General features: G+C 57.4%; 1 protein-coding gene across 1 annotated transcript in view; it reads left to right on the top strand.

The window, feature by feature from the left end:
- LOC112216907 (protein O-mannosyl-transferase TMTC1) overlaps positions 1-20357 on the top strand; it is a 139193-nt gene that overhangs the window by 111204 nt on the left and 7632 nt on the right. The window contains exons 12-17 of the mRNA XM_042300235.1: positions 869-977; positions 1501-1603; positions 3804-3939; positions 4119-4263; positions 4468-4605; positions 8401-8523. Coding sequence (XP_042156169.1) covers positions 869-977; positions 1501-1603; positions 3804-3939; positions 4119-4263; positions 4468-4605; positions 8401-8523 — 754 coding nt within the window. The remainder of the gene's footprint in view (positions 1-868; positions 978-1500; positions 1604-3803; positions 3940-4118; positions 4264-4467; positions 4606-8400; positions 8524-20357) is intronic.

Below are 20357 nucleotides of genomic sequence, written 5' to 3' on the forward strand. Positions count from 1 at the left end.
TCAATAGGGCTGTGTGTGTGTGTGTGTGTGTGTGTGTGTGTGCGTGGTTGTCATATCATCGACACTGCTCTGCTCTACTCATCCCTGTCACTCTGGCAGAAAGCTGATTGGAAAAACATTTGTTTAACACACAGATAAACAGAGCACTCATGAAATCACTGGGTTGACACAAAGAGGAGGGGCTGCGGGGGGCTCGTTAGAACAACAAAACACTTTCATACGCACACACACACACACACACACACACACACACACACACACACACACACACACACACACACACACACACACACACACACACACACACACACACACACACACACACACACCAGGACAGACACACCAGCGCAGCAGACTTGGCATTAGCCGGGACAGTGGGAGATTTCTGTTACTGTTTGTTTACTGTCTGCATTATTGCCCCCAGCTACTCTCTTCTCATTGATGGGTGTGTACGGTGTTTGTAGTACACACACAGCAGCATTCCTGCTTGCCTGGCTGGCTCTAATGGAGAAACACGGCAATAATGGCAACACAAATTAACTCCATTATTGAGCTACAGATCCATCAACATCAACATTGATGGGAGTGTAAAGTGTTTATAACACACGCTAGCCTGGCTAGCTCTAATGTAGAAACACAAATTAACTTCATTATTGCGCTACAGATCCATCAGGTCTATATTTTCAATTACGACCTGTGAACATACAGCCTCGGGCCTAGAGACAGACCCAACATGGGTTCCCATTACTCCTGCTGGGCCTGACACCGTTTCCAGGTCATCTACTGTATGGATACACAGCGGGTGTGTGTGTGTGTCAGCAGAAAACGGACACAACATAGCCATATGAGGATGATGATATTATTTCAGGTCCCAAGGGAAGAAGGAAGAGGCGGAGGCTCTGTTGAGAGACTCCATTCGGTTCGGTCCACACTTCGCTGACGCCTACTCCAGTCTAGCATCACTTTATGCAGAGCAGGTAATACACACGTACATGCACGCGCACACACACACACACACGCACACACACACACACGCGCACATACACACACACACACACTCACACGCACACACACATGCTTTGCAGGTAATACACACGGCACTCCAGTGATGTCTCAATCTATGCACTGGTTGCATACAAACACAAAAATACACACATTCTCTCACACACATACTTAGCATGCACTCACACACACACACTTTTGTAAGAGAATGTTAGGCAATGTGAGTTCTGCTATATCTACCCTTCCCTTCCCCCTTTTCCATGGATTCAGAATTCAATTAAAATTCGCTGTAGATCGTTATTCTCGCTGCCGGGAACTCCAGTCAGTGCGTCATTACTTTGGCTTGTTCAATTAAACACACTCGCTGACTCCTTAACCTTGTATTACCACAGGTTCTATCTAACCGTATCTCAGCATAGCCACAATTTCACACATATCAGCTCATACTTAATAATTCAATATAACTATTTTATTGATATCGTATTCTTTTTATTATAGAAGCGGTTTGCGGAGGCCAATGAAGTTTATCTGCAAGGCATAGAGAGCTGCCCAGACAGCTCAGACCTGCATAATAACTACGGAGTGTTTCTGGTTGATACCGGTGAGTTCAGTCGGGCTGGTAGGAGAGGAGAGTGTTGATCTGTTTGCAAATAAAGTTTTAGCTTACTCACACCTCTCTCTCTCTCTTACTTACTTACTTCCTGACTTTATTGTCCCCATGGGGAAATGTTGTTGCAGTGTCGTGTAGACATTTAAAGTGGTGTGTAAATGCAAAACAAGATGGACAATACAACTTTCGTAACAGTTAGATACCAATAAAAATGATAATAGTAAGAAATAAGAAATAAAACCTGAAATAAAGAAGAAGAGACTAGCCTGCCGGCCTTACAGAGTCAATAGGAACATCAGCCTGCCGGCCTTACAGAGTCAATAGGAACATCAGCCTGCTGGCCTTACAGAGTCAATAGGAACATCAGCCTGCCGGCCTTACAGAGTCAATAGGAACATCAGCCTGCCGGCCTTACAGAGTCAATAGGAACATCAGCCTGCTGGCCTTACAGAGTCAATAGGAACATCAGCCTTCAGTCAATAGGAACATCAGCCTGCCGGCCTTACAGAGTCAATAGGAACATCAGCCTGCTGGCCTTACAGAGTCAATAGGAACATCAGCCTGCCGGCCTTACAGAGTCAATGGGAACATCAGCCTGCCGGCCTTACAGAGTCAATAGGAACATCAGCCTGCCGGCCTTACAGAGTCAATAGGAACATCAGCCTGCTGGCCTTACAGAGTCAATAGGAACATCAGCCTGCTGGCCTTACAGAGTCAATAGGAACATCAGCCTGCTGGCCTTACAGAGTCAATAGGAACATCAGCCTGCTGGCCTTACAGAGTCAATGGGAACATCAGCCTGCTGGCCTTACAGAGTCAATAGGAACATCAGCCTGCTGGCCTTACAGAGTCAATAGGAACATTAGCCTGCCGGCCTTACAGAGTCAATAGGAACATCAGCCTGCCGGCCTTACAGAGTCAATAGGAACATCAGCCTGCCGGCCTTAGAGAGTCAATAGGAACATCAGCCTGCTGGCCTTACGGAGTCAATAGGAACATTAGCCTGCCGGCCTTACAGAGTCAATGGGAACATCAGCCTGCTGGCCTTACGGAGTCAATAGGAACATCAGCCTGCCGGCCTTACAGAGTCAATAGGAACATCAGCCTGCTGGCCTTACAGAGTCAATAGGAACATCAGCCTGCTGGCCTTACGGAGTCAATAGGAACATCAGCCTGCTGGCCTTACAGAGTCAATAGGAACATCAGCCTGCTGGCCTTACAGAGTCAATGGGAACATCAGCCTGCTGGCCTTACGGAGTCAATGGGAACATCAGCCTGCTGGCCTTACGGAGTCAATAGGAACATCAGCCTGCTGGCCTTACAGAGTCAATAGGAACATCAGCCTGCTGGCCTTACAGAGTCAATAGGAACATCAGCCTGCTGGCCTTACGGAGTCAATAGGAACATCTGCCTGCTGGCCTTACAGAGTCAATAGGAACATTCAGCCCTGGCTATACGGAGTCAATAGGATATCACAGCCTGCTGGCCTTACAGAGTCAATGATTGTCTCAGAGTTCTGCCTTTTCCAATAGGAACATCAGGGTGCCCAATAGGAACATCAGCCTGCTGGCCAGGTAAAGGGGTGACTTGGGTCTAGAGCCTGCTGGCCTTACAGAGTCAATAGGAACATGATTTTGCTGGCCTTGCAGAGGGCCCTGACCTTAAAGATCTCATCCAGGCCTGTCTGTTTGACTCAAAGGTACCTTGCTTGCTGTGGTAATAATCCTTCTCAGCATGTTTCTCTGGCTGACAGTGGCATTACCAAACCAACAAACAATACAAAAAGTTAAAATACTCTCAATGAAAGATTTGTAAAACAGAGTCAGTATAGTAGAGTCTATATTAAAATAACCCAACTGTTTTAGAAAGTACCGCCTCTGTTGGCTCTTTTTGTAGATCAGGTCTGTACATTTACTCCACTGAAGCTTATTGTCCAAAAGGACACAGAGATATTTATATTCCTCTACAATCTCTATATTCTGACCTCTGATAGATGTTGCAGAGGTACAGTAGGTGTTGTACACTTCCTGAAGTCTATGCACATATCTTTGGTCTTATTGTTATTGAGGACCAAGTGTGTTTCATCACACCACTCTACAAAGTCCTCTAGGACCGAGCCATGATGTTCCTCTCTCTCCCTCTCTCTCTCTCTCTCTGTTTCTCTTTCTTTCTCTCACTCTTCTCTCATCAGGAGAAGGCGCGCTGGCGGCAGCCCACTACCAGCATGCTGTGCGTCTCAAGCCGGCGCACTACGTCGCCATGGTAAACTTGGGCCGCCTCCTTCGCTCCTCCAATGAGAACAAGGAGGCGGAGTCTTGGTACAAAAAGTGAGTTAAGAGTTGACAACCAATTTGGGAATATGGGAGAGATTCACAAGTCAAACGAGAGTAACACTAGCCATGTGCCCATTGTCCAGAGAAGAGTGTCATGGATGGAGCTGTCCTGTGGGACCTTGCATGACCTCTTGTTGACCTTCCATTGACCTCTCCCTGACCTTTGACCCCAGGGCCCTGCAGGTGACAAGGAAGGTGGACATCCTGACGCCACTAGGGGCGCTGTACTACAACACAGGACGCTATGAGGAGGCTCTGCAGGTGTACCGCGAAGCGGCTACGCTTCAGCCAGACAGCACCGATATCTGGCTGGCTCTGGTGAGGCACAACACACACACACAGGCACACACACATGCAGGCATGCTGCAGTCATACCACATGCTGCAGTCATACCAGGACAGCACCAACAGATGTCTGGCTCTGAATTGCCCTCCCTCTCCCTCTCCATCTCCCTCTCCCTCTCCCTCTCCCACTCCCACTCCCACTACCTCTCCCTCTACCTCTACCTCTCCCTCTATACAGGCACAAGTGTTAGCCATGGCAGGCCGCTCTAAAGAAGCAGAGAAGATGACTCTGGGCATCATATCTAAGCAGGGGAGCTGCATCGAGTGTTACCGCCTACTGTCTGCCATCTACAGCAAACGAGGCAACTACACAGAGGTGCGTGTGTGTGCGTGTGTGTGTGTGTGTGTGTGTGTGTGTGTGTGTGTGTGTGTGTGTGTGTGTGTGTGTGTGTGTGTGTGTGTGTGTGCATGTGTGTTGTTGGGTCTGTGGTGTCTGCCTTTGAAAGAAAGGACGGGACTGAGAAAGAATAAGAAGAGACCGTCAAGAAAAACAGAACAATCCATATCACCTCGGGGTCAGCGACAGTGATCACCGCGGAAACAGTGGTTACCATGGAAACCCATCACATCTAGATTCTGTCTCCTCCGAGTCTCACAGGATCACATCCCCATCTGTTCACACTGATCGTCTATCCTTTACTTCATTCACCTCATCTCTCCATCTGATTACATTCTCCTCCTCCGCCATCCCTCATTCCATCCTTCATTCCATCCCTCCGTCTCTGGGGGCCCATCTGTAGACACTCAAACAGAATGGATGTAATCGCTGTGTCCCAAATAGCACTCCAATCCCTGTGTAGTGCACTACTTATACGGAATAGGGTGCCATTTGAGATTTAGTCTCGCTGCTAAAAATAGTATTTTCTTCCAAAAATAAGACCGAGGTTATGCGGGGGGCTGACTAGAGAAGCAGAGAACGGCGAGATAAGGCCTTTTTCCTCTGGGGGCCGCTTGGGTATAAAAATATTGACAATAGCTTTTTTATTCAGAACACCAATTTTTCTATGCATTTTCTCTTTTATATCTACTACCCTCACAGCAGTGGAGGCTGCTGAGGGGAGGACGGCTCATAATAATGGCTGGAACGGAGGGAATGGAATGACATCAAGCACGTTTGATGTATCTGATAATGTTCTACTGATTCCACTCCAGCCTTTACAACGAGCCTCCTTCCCCATTAAGGTGCCATCAGCCTCCTGGGCCTAACACATATCATTTGTTTAGGACAGTAATAACATAGTTCATCAAGATATGATGGGGTGGCAGGGTAGCCTAGTGGTTAGAGTGTTGGTCTAGTAACCGGAAGGTTGCAAGTTCAAACCCCCGAGCTGACAAGGTACAAATCTGTTGTTCTGCCCCTGAACAGGCAGTTAACCCACTGTTCCTAGGCTGTCATTGAAAATAAGAATTTGTTCTTAACTGACTTGCCTAGTTAAATAAAAGTAAAAAAAATATTTGATTCTCTATTTTAGGACACCTGGTAGTATCATCAACAGCAAAAAATAATATATATTATTTGATGAAAATGTTGAATTTGACCTTACTGCCTTTGTCTCAATAAACATGATAAGATATGTTAAATCAGGGAGGCCACATTTCAATCTAAAGGATTTATGGTATGTCGTCACTGAAATGCTTGAGAAAGGTATTGGGAAGAAGACCTACATTGCTTTGAATTGGGATTGTGTGCGTTCCAACGTGTCCTGCGCAGCTTGTGACCGCCGTAGAGGGAAACAGCAGGCACGTCCGTGTTCCCTCAGAGTCGTATCTAGTAACTCCAACCGTTCAAAAGTTAGAGGCAAACTTGGAGGGAGAAAAAAAGAAAGAGCTCTGTTTGTCACAAGCGCATTTATCGGAGCTCGGAGGTTACTCGCGTAACCATGGTTCTATGAACTAAGGGCCATATTTAGTAGATTGAGATGAATCCAGTGTAATCAGTAGGGATTTCTCAGGCCTTTCTCTATGGACTGGCGGCGGTCCACAGACCTGGGCTTTAGAAAGACACCATCCTCCCTTTGGATTGTCTGAGTGTGTTTCTGTCCAGTGTCTACATACTAACCCACCAGGGATATTCCTACGCTTCCAGATCTGTTAACTATCTCGATATCCCCTTAATGGGGGTTTTATACCTGTTTTATTTTTTATCTCTGTCAAAGGGAAGTAGGAAAATAAAAGCAATTGATGATATGTCATCTCAAGGATGAGACTTTTCTCTCCCAGAGGCAAAAGTAAATTACATAAAATTCCCACCCCTCTTCCTTGTTCTTTTCTTTCCCCTTCCAATCTCTCAGCTTTCATCACATGTTAACATTGCCAAAGCAAGTGAAGTAGATAATATACAACAGTGAAATAAAAAATAAAAATGAACAGTAAACATTACACTCACAGAAGTTCCAAAATAATAAAGACGTGTCAAATGTCCTATTATGTATATATACAGTGTTGTAACAATGTGCAAATGGTTAAAGTACAAAAGGGAAAATAAATAAACATAAACATGGGTTGTATTTACAATGGTGTTTGTTCTTCACTGGTTGCCCTTTTCTTGTGGCAACAGGTCACAAATCTTGCTGCTGTGATGGCACACTGTGGTATCTCACCCAGTAGATATGGGAGTTTATCAAAATCGGGTTTGTTGTCTCATGATTTGGTTGGGTCTAGTTATGTTGCTGCCCTCGGGCTCTGTGGGGTCTGTTTGTGTTTGTGAACAGAGCTCCAGGACCAGCTTGCTTAGGGGACTCTTCTCCAGGTTCATCTCTCTGTAGGTGATGGCTTTGTTATGGAAGGATTGGGAATCGCTTCATTTTAGGTGGTTGTAGAATTTAGCGGCTCATTTCTGGATTCTGATAATTAGCGGGTATCGGCCTAATTCTGCTCTACATGCATTATTTGGTGTTTTACGTTGTACACGGAGGCTATTTTTGCAGAATTCTGCATGCAGAGTCTCAATTTGGTGTTTGTCCCATTTTGTGAATTCTTGGTTGGTGAGCGGACCCCAGACATCACAACCATAAAAGGGCAATGGGTTCTTTAACTGATTCAAGTATTTTTAGCCAGATCCTAATTGGTGTGTTGAATTTATGTTCCTTTTGATGACATAGAAGGCCCTTCTTGCTTTGTGTCTCAGATCGTTCACAGTTTTGTGGAAGTTACCTGTGGCGCTGATGTTTAGGCCAAGGTATGTTTAGTTTTTCTGTGTGCTCTAGGGCAACAGTGTCTAGATGGAATTTATATTTGTGGTCCTGGTGACTGGACCTTTTTTAGAACACCATTATTTTGGACTTACTGAGATTTACTGTCAGGGCCCAGGTCTGGCAGAATCTGTGCAGAAGCTCTAGATCAACCCTCCTTGGTTGGTGACAGAAGCAGATCATCAGCAAACAGTATTCATTTGACGTCAGACTCTAGTAGGGTGAGGCCGGATGCTGCAGACTGTTCTAGTGCCCTCGCCAATTCGTTGATATATATGTTGAAGAGGGTGGGGCTTAAGCTGCATCCCTGTCTCACCCCATGGCCCTGTGGGAAGAAATATGTGTTTTTTGCCCATTTTAACCTCACACTTGTTTTTGTGTACATGTATTTTATAATGTCGTATATTGTTCCCCCAACACCACTTTCCATCCATTTGTATAGCAGACCCTCATGCCAAATTGAGTCGAAGGCTTTTTTGAAATCAACAAAGAATGAGAAGACTTTGCCTTTGTTTTGGTTTGTTTGTTTGTCAATTAGGGTGTGCAGGGTGAATACGTGGTCTGTCGTATGATAATTTGGTAAAAAGCCAATTTGATATTAGCTCAGTAGATTGTTTCCAGTACATTGTTTTTCCCCCAACACCACTTTCCATCAATTTGTATATTTGCATAGCAGAACCTGGCAGGGTAGCCTAGTGGTTAGAGCGGTGGACTAGCAACCGGAAGGTTGCAAGTTCAAACCCCCGAGCTGACAAGGTACAAATCTGTTGTTCTGCCCCTGAACAGACAGTTAACCCACCGTTCCTAGGCTGTCATTGAAAATAAGAATTTGTTCTTAACTGACTTGCCTACTTAAATTATAGGTAAAATATCCATGGAAGTCTATCCCTATGTGTACTAATTATCTCCTCTTCCTCCAGGCTCTGGATGCTCTAGACAAGGCCCTACTGCAGAACCCTATAGACATGTCTGTCAGGGCAGAGCTTCACTTCTCCAAGGGCAACCAGCTCAGAGAGATGAACCAGCTGGACAGAGCCTTCGAGGTACAGGAGGGGACACACACACACCCCTCATTACTCTGCAAACGTTTCTCCATCTGCTCCCTCTTCTCCCACAGACTCCCTCTCTCCTCATCCACTAACTCTCCAACCTCTACCTAATTAATGTAGTCTCCTGCTTAACACCCTCCTCTCTCTCCCTCCTCACTGTTGTACCCCTCTCTCTCCCTCCTCGCCACCATACCCCTCTCTCTCCCTCCTCACCGTCGTACCCCTGTCGCACCCCTCTCTCTATCTCCCTCCTCACCGTCGCACCCCTCTCTCTACCTCCTCACCGTCGTACCCCTCTCTCTCCCTCCTCACGTCGTAGCTGACTCCCCTCTCCCTCCTCACCGTGCCCCTCTCTCTCCTCTCTCCTCCTCACCATCGTGCCCCTCTCTCTCCCTCCTCACCATACCCCTCTCTCTCCTCTCTCCCTCCTCACCGTCGTAGCCCTCTCTCTCCCTCCTCACCGTGCCCCTCTCTCTCTCCTCTCCTCCTCACCATCGTAGCCCTCTCTCTCCCTCCTCACCGTCGTGCCCCTCTCTCCTCCTCACCGTGCCCCTCTCTCTCCCTCTCTCCCTCCTCACCATCGTGCCCTCTCTCTCTCCCTCCTCACCGTACCCTCTCTCTCCCTCCTCACCATCGTACCCCCTCTCTCTCCCTCCTCACCGTCGTACCCCTCTCTCTCTCCTCACCGTTGTACCCCTCTCTCTCCCTCCTCACCGTACCCCTCTCTCTCCCTCTCTCCCTCCTCACCATCGTGCCCCTCTCTCTCCCTCCTCACCGTACCCCCTCTCTCCCTCCTCACCGTGCCCCCTCTCTCTCCTCACCGTACCCTCTCTCTCTCCCTCCTCACCGTGCCCTCTCTCTCCCTCTCTCCCTCCTCACCATCGCCCCTCTCTCTCCCTCCTCACCGTACCCCTCTCTCTCCCTCCTCTCCCTCCTCACCATCGTACCCCTCTCTCTCCCTCCTCACCGTACCCTCTCTCTCCCTCTCTCCTCCTCACCGTGCCCCTCTCTCTCCCTCCTCACCGTCGTAGCCCTCTCTCTCCCTCCTCACCGTCGTAGCCCTCTCTCTCCTCTCTCCCCTTCTCACCATCGTACTCTCTCTACCTCCTCACCGTCGTGCCCTCTTTCTCTCTCTCTCCTCACCGTCGTACCCCTCTCTCCCTCCTCACCGCCCCTTCTCTCCTCTCTCCCCTCCTCACCATCGTACCCCTCTCTCTCCTCCTCACCGTACCCCTCTCTCCCTCCTCACTCCCTCTCTCTCCCTCTCTCCCTCCTCACCATCACCTCTCTCTCTCCCTCCTCACGTGCCCTCTCTCTCTCCTCTCTCCCTCCTCACCGTCGCACCCCTCTCTCCCTCCTCACCGTACCCCTCTCTCTCCCTCTCTCCCCTCCTCACGTGCCTCTCTCTCCTCCTCACCGTCGTAGCCCTCTCTCTCCCTCCTCACCGTGCCCCTCTCTCTCCCTCCTCACCGTCGTAGCCCTCTCTCTCCCTCTCTCCCCTCCTCACCATCGTGCCCCTCTCTCTCCCTCTCTCCTCCTCACCGTGCCCCTCTCTCTCCCTCCCCACCGTCGTAGCACTCTCTCTCCTCCTCACGTACCCCTCTCTCTCCTCCTCACCGTCGTAGCCCTCTCTCCCTTTCTCTCTCCTCACCATCGTGCCCCTCTCTCCCTCCTCTCCCTCCTCACCATCGTACCCCTCTCCCTCCTCCTCACCGTACCCCTCTCTCCCTCTCTCCCTCCTCACCGTCGCACCCCCTCTCTCCCTCCTCACCGTGCCCCTCTCTCTCCCTCTCTCCCCTCCTCACCATCGTGCCCTCTCTCTCCCTCTCTCTCTCTCCTCACCATCGCCCCTCTCTCTCCCCTCTCCCCTCCTCACCATCGTACCCTCTCTCTCCCTCCTCACCGCCCCTCTCTCTCCCTCCTCACCGTAGCCCTCTCTCCCTCTCTCCCTCCTCACCGTGCCCTCTCTCCCTCCTCACCGTGCCCCCTCTCTCCTCCTCACCGTGCCCCCCTCTCTCCCTCCTCACCGTCGTACCCCTCTCTCTCCCTCCTCACCGTGCCCCTCTCTCTCCCTCCTCACCGCCGTAGCCCTCTCTCTCCCTCTCTCCCTCCTCACCATCGTACCCCTCTCTCTCCTCTCTCCTCCTCACCGTACCCCTCTCTCTCCCTCCTCACCGTCGTGGCACTCTCTCTCCTCCTCACCGTGCCCCCTCTCTCCCTCCTCACCGTAGCCCTCTCTCTCCTTTCTCTCTCTCCTCACCATCGTGCCCCTCTCTCCCTCTCTCCCCTCCTCACCATCGTACCCCTCTCCCCTCCTCCTCACCGTGCCCCTCTCTCCCTCTCTCCCTCCTCACCGTCGCACCCTCTCTCTCCCTCCTCACCGTGCCCCCTCTCTCCCTCTCTCCCTCCTCACCATCGTGCCCTCTCTCCCCTCTCTCTCCTCACCATCGTGCCCTCTCTCTCCCTCTCTCCCCTCCTCACCATCGTGCCCCTCTCTCTCCCTCCTCACGTACCCCTCTCTCCCTCCTCACCGTAGCCCTCTCTCCTCTCTCCTCCTCACCGTACCCCTCTCTCCTCCTCACCGTACCCCTCTCTCCTCCTCACTGTCGTACCCCCTCTCTCCATTCTCACCGTGCCCCTCTCTCTCTCCTCTCTCCCTCCTCACCGTACCCCTTTCTCTCCTCTCTCCCTCCTCACCGTGCCCCTCTCTCTCCCTCTCCTCCTCCTCACCGTACACCTCTCTCTCCCTCTCTCCTCCTCACCGTGCCCCTCTCTCTCTCCTCCTCACCGTACCCTCTCTCTCCTCCTCCCGTACCCCTCTCTCCCTCCTCACCATCGTGCCCCTCTCTCCCCTTCTCCCCTCCTCACCGTACTCCCTCTCTCCCTCCTCACCGTCGTACCCTCTCTCTCCCTCCTCACCGTTCCCTCTCTCCCTCTCACCCTCTTCACGTGCCCCTCTCCTCCTCACCGTGCCCTCTCTCCCTCCTCACCGTGCCCCCTCTCTCCCTCCTCACCATCGTGCCCCCTCTCTTTCCCTCTCTCTCCTCCTCACCGTCCCTCTCTCCCTCCTCACCGTGCCCTCTCCCTCTCACCGTGCCTCTCTCTCCCTCCTCATCATACCCCTCTCTCCCTCTCACCGTACCCCTCTCTCCCTCCTCCCTCCTTACCCCTCTCCCTCTCTCCCTCCTCACCGTACCCCTCTCTCCCCTCTCTCCCCTCCTCACCGTACCTCTCTCTCCTCTCTCCTCCTCACCGTACCCCTCTCTCCCTCCTCCTCACCGTACCCCTCTCTCCCTCCTCCGTACCCCTCTCTCTCCCTCCTCACCGTGCCCCTCTCTCTCCCTCTCTCTCCTCCTCACCGTGCCCCTCTCTCCCTCCTCACCGTACCCCTCTCTCCCTCCTCACCGTGCCCTCTCTCTCCTCCTCACGTGCCCCCTCTCCCTCCTCACCGTGCCCCTCTCTCCTCCTCACCGTGCCCCTCTCTCCCTCCTCACCGTACCCCCCTCTCCCTCCTCCGTACCCCTCTCCCTCCTCACCGTGCCCCTCTCTCTCCCTCCTCACCGTGCCCTCTCTCTCCCTCCTCACCGTACCCCTCTCCCTCCTCCGTGCCCCTCTCTCTCCCTCCTCACCGTGCCCTCTCTCCCTCCTCACCGTTGCCCTCTCCCTCCTCCGTGCCCCTCTCCTCCTCCGTGCCTCTCTCTCCCTCCTCACCGTGCCCCCTCCTCCTCCACCGTACCCCTCTCCCTCCTCACCGTACCCCTCTCTCCTCCTCACCGCACCCCTCTCTCCCTCCTCACCGTGCCCTCTCTCTCCTCCTCACCGCCCTCTCTCCCTCCTCACCGTGCCTCTCTCCCTCCCTCCCCACCTCTCTCTCTCCCTCCTCACCGTACCTCCCCTCTCTCCCTCCTCCACCGTGCCCCTCTCTCTCCCTCCTCACCGTGCCCCTCTCTCCCTCCTCCGTGCCTCTCTCCCTCCTCACTTACCCCTCTCTCTCCCTCCTCACCGTGCCCCTCTCTCCCTCCTCACCGTACCCCTCTCTCCTCCTCCTCACCGTACCCTCTCTCTCCTCCTCACCGTACCCCTCTCTCTCCCTCCTCACCGTGCCCTCTCTCCTCCTCACCGCCCTCTCTCCCTCCTCACGTGCCCCTCTCTCTCTCCTCTCACCGTTGCCTCTCTCTCCCTCCTCACCGTACCTCCCTCTCTCCCTCCTCCCGTACCCCTCTCTCTCCTCCTCCGTGCCCCTCTCTCCCTCCTCACCGTGCCCCTCTCCCCCTCCCTCACCGTACCCCTCTCTCCCTCCTCACCGCCCCCTCTCTCCCTCCTCCGTGCCCTCTCTCCTCCTCACCCCACCCCCTCTCTCCCTCCTCACCGTGCCCCTCTCCTCCTCTCTCCCTCCTCACCGTGCCCTCTCCTCTCCCTCTCTCCTCCTCACCATCGTACCCCTCTTTCTCCTCTCTCTCTCCTCCTCACCGTACCCCTCTCTCCTCTCACCGTACCCCTCTCTCCCTCCTCACCGTACCCCTCTCCTCTCCCTCCTCTCCTCCTCCGTGCCTCTCTCCCTCCCTCACGTACCCCCTCTCTCCCTCCTCACCGTACCCCTCTCCTCCTCCTCCACCGTACCTCTCTCCCTCCTCCTCCCTCTCTCTCCCTCCTCCGTTCATCCCCTCTCTCCTCCTCACCGTGCCTCTCTCTCCCTCCTCACCGTGCCTCTCTCCCTCCTCACCGTGCCCCTCTCTCCTCCTCACCGTGCCCCTCTCTCCCTCCTCACCGTGCCTCTCCCCTCCTCACCGTGCCCCTCTCTCCCCCTCCTCACCGACCCTCTCTCCCCTCCTCCGTGCCCTCTCCCCTCCTCACGTGCCCCTCTCTCCCTCCTCACCGTACCCCCTCTCCCTCCTCACCGTACCCCTCTCTCCCTCCTCACCGTGCCCCTCTCTCCTCCTCACCGTGCCCCTCCTCCTCCTCACCGTGCCCTCTCTCCCTCCTCACCGTACCTCTCTCTCCCCTCCTCACGTGCCCCTCTCTCCCTCCTCACCGTACCTCCTCTCCCTCCTCACCGTGCCCTCTCTCTCCCTCCTCACTGTGCCCTCTCTCTCCCTCCTCACTGTGCCCCCTCTCTCCCTCCTCACCGTGCCCCTCTCTCCCTCCTCACCGTGCCCCCTCTCCTGCCCCTCCTCACCGTACCCCTCTCTCCTCCTCTCACCGTGCCCTCTCTCTCCTCCTCACCGTGCCCTCTCTCCCTCCTCACGTACCCTCTCTCTCCCTCCTCACCGTGCCCCCTCTCTCTCCTCCTCTCCCTCCCCCGTGCCTCTCTCTCCCCTCCTCACCGTGCCCTCTCTCCTCCTCCGTACCCCCTCTCTCCCTCCTCACCGTACCCTCTCTCTCTCCTCCTCACCGTCTCTTCCCCTCTCTCCCTCTCACCGTCAAACCCCTCTCTCCCTCCCTCCGTGCCCTCTCTCCCCTCACCGTACCCCTCTCTCTCCTCCTCATCGTGCCCCTCTCTCCCCTCCCTCACCGTGCCCCTCTCCTCCCTCTGCCTCCCTCACCGTACCCTCTCTCTCCCTCTCTCTCCTCCTCACCATCGTGCCCCCTCTCTCTCCCTCTCTCTCCCTCCTCCACCGTACCCCTCCTCCTCCTCATCGTGCCCCCTCTCCCCTCCTCACCGTACCCCTCTCTCCCTCCTCCAGATTCCCTCTCTCCCTCCTCACCGTGCCCCTCTCTCTCCTCCTCACCCCCTCTCTTCCCTCCTCCCGTCACCCCTCTCCTCCTCACCCGTGCCCCTCTCTCTCCCTCCTCCGTGCCCCTCTCTCTCCCTCCTCTCTGCCTCTCTCTCCCTCCTCACCGTGCCCTCTCCCTCCTCCTCTCCTTCACCCCTCCCTCTCTCCTCCTCACCGTGCCCTCTCCCCTCTCACCGTGCCCCTCTCCTCCCTCCCTCCCGTGCCCCTCTCTCTCCCTCCTCACGTGCCCCTCTCTCCTCCTCACCGTGCCCTCTCTCCTCCTCTGTGCCCCTCTCTCCTCCTCACCGTGCCCCTCTCTCCCTCCTCCACCGTGCCCTCTCTCCTCCTCGTCGTACCCCCTCTCTCCCTCCTCTCCGTGCCCCTCTCTCCTCCTCACCCTGCCCCCTCTCTCCCTCCTCTCCGTGCCCCTCTCTCCTCCTCACCGTGCCCTCTCTCCCTCCTCACCGTACCCCTCTCTCTCCCTCCTCACGTACCCCCTCTCTCCCTCCTCACCGTACCCCTCTCTCCCTCCTCACCGTGCCCCCTCTCTCCTCCTCCTCACTCGTGCCCTCTCTCCCTCCTCACCGTGCCCTCTCTCCCTCCTCTGGGTGCCTCCTCCCCTCTCTCCCTCCTCCGTACCCCTCTCTCTCCTCTCACCGTGCCCCTCTCTCTCCTCCTCACCGTGCCTTTCTCTCTCCTCCTCACCGTGCCCTCTCTCTCCCTCCTCACCGTACCCCCTCTCTCCCTCCTCAGATTGCCCCCTCTCTCCCTCCCTCCTCCGTGCCTCTCTCCCTCCTCACCGTGCCCCTCTCTCCTCCTCCGTGCCCCTCTCTCTCCTCCTCACCGTGCCCCTCTCTCCCTCCTCACCGTGCCCCTCTCTCTCCTCCCTCACCGTGCCTTTCTCTCTCCTCACCGTACCCCTCTCTCTCCCTCCTCACCGTGCCCCTCTCTCCTCCTCCGTGCCCCTCTCTCCCTCCTCATCCGTGCCCTCTCTCTCCTCCTCACCGTACTCCCTCTCTCCCTCTCCTCCGTGCCCTCTCTCTCTCCTCCTCACCATTGCCCTCTCTCTCCCTCCTCCTTCTCGTGCCCCTCTCTCCCTCCTCCCTCATGCCCTCTCTCTCTCCTCCACCGTGCCTCTCTCTCTCTCCTCCTCACCGTGCCCCTCTCTCCCTCCTCACGTGCCCTCTCTCCTCCTCCGTCCGTACCCCTCTCTCTCCCTCCTCAGTGCCCCCTCTCCCTCCTCACGTGCCCCTCTCTCTCCTCCTCCCTCCTCCTCCCCTCATCTCCTCTCTCCCTCCTCACGTGCCCTCTCTCCCTCTCTCCCTCCTCACCGTACCCCTCTCCTCTCCCTCCTCACCGTGCCCTCTCTCCCTCTCTCCCTCCTCACCGTACCCCCTCTCTCCCTCCTCACCGTGCCCCTCTCTCTCCCTCCTCACCATCGTGCCCCTCTCTCCCTCCTCTCCCTCCTCACCGTACCCTCTCTCTCCTCCTCTCCGTACCCCTCTCTCTCCCTCCTCACCGTGCCTCTCTCTCCTCCTCATCACCCCTCTCTCCCTCCTCCGTCCCCTCTCTCCCTCCTCTCCGTCCCCCTCTCCCTCCTCCGTACCCCTCTCTCCCTCCTCACCGTGCCCCTCTCTCTCCCTCCTCATCCGATTTCACTGCCCCTCTCTCTCCCTCCTCACCGTGCCCCTCTCTCTCCCTCCTCCGTGCCCCTCTCCCTCCTCCGTACCCCTCTCTCTCCCTCCTCCCTCCCCTCTCTCCCTCCTCACCGTACCCCTCTCTCTCCTCCTCATCAGTGCCCTCTCTCCCTCCTCACGTTGCCTCTCTCCCTCCTCTCGTCCCTCCTCTCTCCCTCTACCCCTCTCTCCCTCCTCCGTGCCCCTCTCTCCCTCCTCCGTGCCCCTCTCTCCTCCTCACGTGCCCCTCTCTCCTCCTCCTCACGTGCCCCTCTCTCCCTCCTCCACCGTGCCCCTCTCTCCCTCCTCACCGTGCCCCTCTCCCTCCTCACCGTGCCCCTCTCTCCCTCCTCACCGTGCCCCTCTCTCCCCTCCTCCTCCGTGCCTCTCTCCCTCCTCACCGTACCCCTCTCTCTCCCTCCTCATCGTGCCCTCTCTCCCTCCTTCGTACCCTCTCCTCTCCCCTCCTCACCGTTCCCCTCTCTCCTCCTCACCGTACCCCTCTCTCCCTCCCACCGTACCCCTCTCTCCCTCCTCCACCGTACCCCCTCTCTCCCTCCTCACCGTGCCCCTCTCTCTCCCTCCTCATCCGTACCCCCTCTCTCCCTCCTCCCTGCCCCATCTCCCTCCTCTGCCCTCTCTCCTCCTCCTCAGTGCCTCTCTCTCCCTCCTCCGTGCCCCTCTCTCCCTCCTCACCGTACCCCTCTCTCCTCCTCCTCACCGTACCCCTCTCTCCCTCCTCACCGTACCCCTCTCTCCCTCCTCCGTGCCCTCTCCTCCTCTCACCGTGCCTCTCTCCCTCCTCCTCCGTGCCCCCCTCTCCCTCCTCCCTCCTCCCGTGTACCCCCTCTCTCCCTCCTCACCGTGCCCTCTCTCTCCCTCCTCACCGTGCCCCTCCTCCTCCCTCCTCCTCCGTGCCCCTCTCTCCTCCTCACCGTGCCCTCTCTCTCCCTCCTCACCGTGCCCCTCTCTCCTCCTCCACCGTGCCCCTCTCCCCTCCTCACGTACCCCTCTCTCTCCCTCCTCACCGTACCCCCTCTCTCCCTCCTCCGTGCCCCTCTCTCCCTCCTCACCGTGCCTCTCTCTCCCTCCTCACCGTACCCCTCTCTCTCCCTCCTCCGTGCCCCTCTCCCCTCCTCCCGTGCCCTCTCTCTCCCTCCTCACGTTCCCTCTCTCTCCCTCCTCCCCGCTCTCTCCCCTCTCTCCTCCTCACCGTACCCCTCTCTCCCTCCTCACCGTGCCCCTCTCCCTCCTCACGTGCCCCCTCTCTCCTCCTCCACCGTGCCCTCTCTCCCTCCTCACCGTGCCCCCTCTCCCTCCTCACCGTGCCCCTCTCTCTCCCTCCTCACCGTGCCCCTCTCTCCCTCCTCACCGTGCCCCTCTCTCCCTCCTCACCGTGCCCTCTCTCTCCCTCCTCACCGTACCCCCTCTCTCCCTCCTCACCGTACCCCTCTCTCCCTCCTCACCGTGCCCCTCTCCCCTCCTTACCGTGCCCCTCTCTCCCCTCCTCCCGTGCCCCTCTCTCTCCCTCCCTCACCGTACCCCTCTCTCCCCTCCTCCACCGTACCCCCCTCTCTCCTCCTCACCGTACCCCTCTCTCCCTCCTCACCGTGCCTCTCTCCCTCCTCACCGTGCCTCTCTCTCCTCTCCCGTGCCCTCCTCCCTCCTCACCGTGCCCCTCTCCCTCCTCACCGTCTCCTCCTCCCTCCTCCCCCGTGCCCCTCTCTCCCTCCTCACCGTACCCCCTCTCCTCCTCCGTGCCTCTCTCTCCTCCTCCTCCGTGCCCCTCTCCCTCTCTCCCTCCTCACCGTGTACCCCCTCTCTCCCCTCCTCACCGTGCCCCTCCCTCTCCTCCTCACCGTACCCCCTCTCTCCCTCCTCACCGTGCCCCTCTCCTCCTCCGTGCCCCTCTCCCCTCCTCACCGTACCCCTCTCTCCCTCCTCACCGTACCTCTCTCCCTCCTCACGTGCCCCTCTCTCCTCCTCACCGTGCCCTCTCTCCCTCCTCGTGCCTCTCCTCCTCCGTACCCCTCTCTCCTCCTCACCGTGCCCCCTCTCTCCTCCTCCCGTACCCCTCTCTCCCTCTCTCCGTACCCCCTCTCTCCTCCTCCGTGCCCCTCTCTCCCTCCTCACCGTGCCTCTCTCCTCCTCCGTGCCCTCTCCTCCCCTCCCGTACCCCCTCTCTCCCTCCTCACCGTGCCCCTCTCTCCTCCTCCGTGCCCCTCTCCCCTCCTCACCGTGCCCCTCTCCCTCCTCACCGTACCTCTCTCTCCCTCCTCAGACGTGCCCCCTCTCTCCCTCCTCCCGTGCCCCCTCCTCCCTCCTCACCGTGCCCTCTCTCCCTCCTCACGTGCCCCTCTCTCCCTCCTCACCGTGCCCCTCTCTCCCTCCTCCTCACGTGCCCTCTCTCCCTCCTCACCGTGCCCCTCTCTCCTCCTCACCGTGCCCCTCTCTCTCCTCCTCACCGTACCCCTCTCTCCCTCCTCACGTGCCCCTCTCTCCCTCCTCTGTGCCCTCTCTCCCTCCTCCCGTGCCCCTCTCTCTCCTCCTCACGTACCCCTCTCTCCCTCCTCACGTGCCCCTCTCTCCCTCCTCACCGTGCCTCTCTCCTCCTCCGTGCCCCTCTCTCCCTCCTCACCGTGCCCCTCTCTCCCTCCTCACCGTACCCCTCTCTCCCTCCTCACCGTGCCCTCTCTCTCCCTCCTCCTCCGTACCCCTCTCTCCCTCCTCACCGTATTCCCTCTCTCTCCCTCCTCACCGTGCCCCTCTCTCTCCTCCTCACCGTACCCCTCTCTCCCTCCTCACCGTACCTCTCTCCTCCTCCTCACCGTACCCCTCTCCCTCCTCTCGTACCCCTCCTCTCCTCTCCCTCCTCTCCCGTGCCTTTCTCTCTCTCCCTCCTCACCTTGCCCCTCTCTCCTCCTCACCGTACCCCTCTCTCCCTCCTCTCTCGTGCCCCTCTCCTCTCCTCCTCCTCTCCCCTCTCCTCTCCCTCCTCCCCGTCTCCCCCCTCTCTCCCTCCTCACCGTGCCCCCTCTCTCCCTCCTCTTGCACCGTGCCCCTCTCTCTCCTCCTCACCGTACCCCTCTCTCTCCCTCCTCCGTGCCCCTCTCTGCCCCCCTCTCCCTCACCGTACCCCTCTCTCCCTCCTCTCACCGTACCCCTCTCTCCCTCCTCTCACCCTCTCTCCCTCTCTCCCTCCTCACCGTCCCCTCTCTCCCTCCTCAGTGCCTCTCTCCCTCCTCATCGGGTGCCTCTCTCCCTCCTCATCCGTGCCTCTCCCTCCTCAGTGCCCCTCCTCCTCCTCACGTGCCCTCTCTCCTCCCTCTCATCCTGCCCCCCCCTCCTCGTGCCCCTCTCTCCCTCCTCATCACCCCTCTCCCCCTCACTGTACCTCCTCCCTCCACCCGTACCTCTCTCCCTCCTCCACCGTGCCCTCTCTCCCTCCTCACCGTGCCCCTCTCTCCTCCACACCGTGCCTCTCTCCCTCCTCCGACCCCTCTCCCTCTCAGTGCCCTCTCTCCTCTCACCGTACCTCCTCTCCCTCCTCACCGTACCCCTCTCTCCCTCCTCACCGTGCCCCTCTCTCCCTCCTCCCCTCTCTCTCCCTCTTCTCTCCTCCTCCTCCTGCCCTCTCTCCCTCCTCACGTGCCCTCTCTCCCTCCTCACCGTGCCCCTCTCTCCCTCCTCACCGTACCCCTCTCTCCCTCCCTCACCCTCCCTCCCCTCTCTCCCTCCTCCGTGCCCCCTCTCCTCTCCTCTCTCCCTCCTCCACCGTACCCCTCTCTCCCTCCTCACCGTACCCCTCTCTCCCTCCTCATCGTGCCCTCTCTCCCTCCTCTCCGTGCCTCTCTCTCCCTCCTCACCGTGCCCCCTCCCTCTCACCTGGCCCCTCTCTCCTCCGTACCCCCTCTCCCTCCTCCGTGCCCTCTCTCCCTCCTCCGTACCCCCTCTCTCCCTCCTCATCACCCCCTCTCTCCCTCCCTCCGTACCCTCTCTCTCCTCCTCACCGTGCCTCTCTCCTCCTCTCACCGTGCCCTCTCTCCCTCCTCACCCCCCCTCTCCCTCCTCACCGTACCCCCTCTCTCCTCCCCGTACCTCTCTCCCTCTTCCCTGCCTCTCCCCCTCACCGTGCCCCTCTCCTCCTCACCGTGCCCTCTCTCCCTCCTCACCGTGCCCCTCTCTCTCCCTCCTCACGTGCCCTCTCTCCCTCCTCACCGTGCCCCTCTCTCCTCCTCTCTCCTCCTCCCCCTACCTCCCTCCTCACCGTACCTCTCTCCTCCTCTCTGCCTCTCTCTCCCTCCTCCGTGCCTCTCTCCTCCTCACCGTGCCCCTCTCTCCCTCCTCACCGTACCCCTCTCTCCCCTCCTCCGTGCCTCCTCCTCCACCGTGCCCCTCTCCTCCTCCACCGTGCCCTCTCTCCTCCCCTCCACCGTGC

Source organism: Oncorhynchus tshawytscha, linkage group LG17, assembly GCF_018296145.1.
Source record: "Oncorhynchus tshawytscha isolate Ot180627B linkage group LG17, Otsh_v2.0, whole genome shotgun sequence".
Classification (NCBI taxonomy): Eukaryota; Metazoa; Chordata; class Actinopteri; order Salmoniformes; family Salmonidae; genus Oncorhynchus; species Oncorhynchus tshawytscha.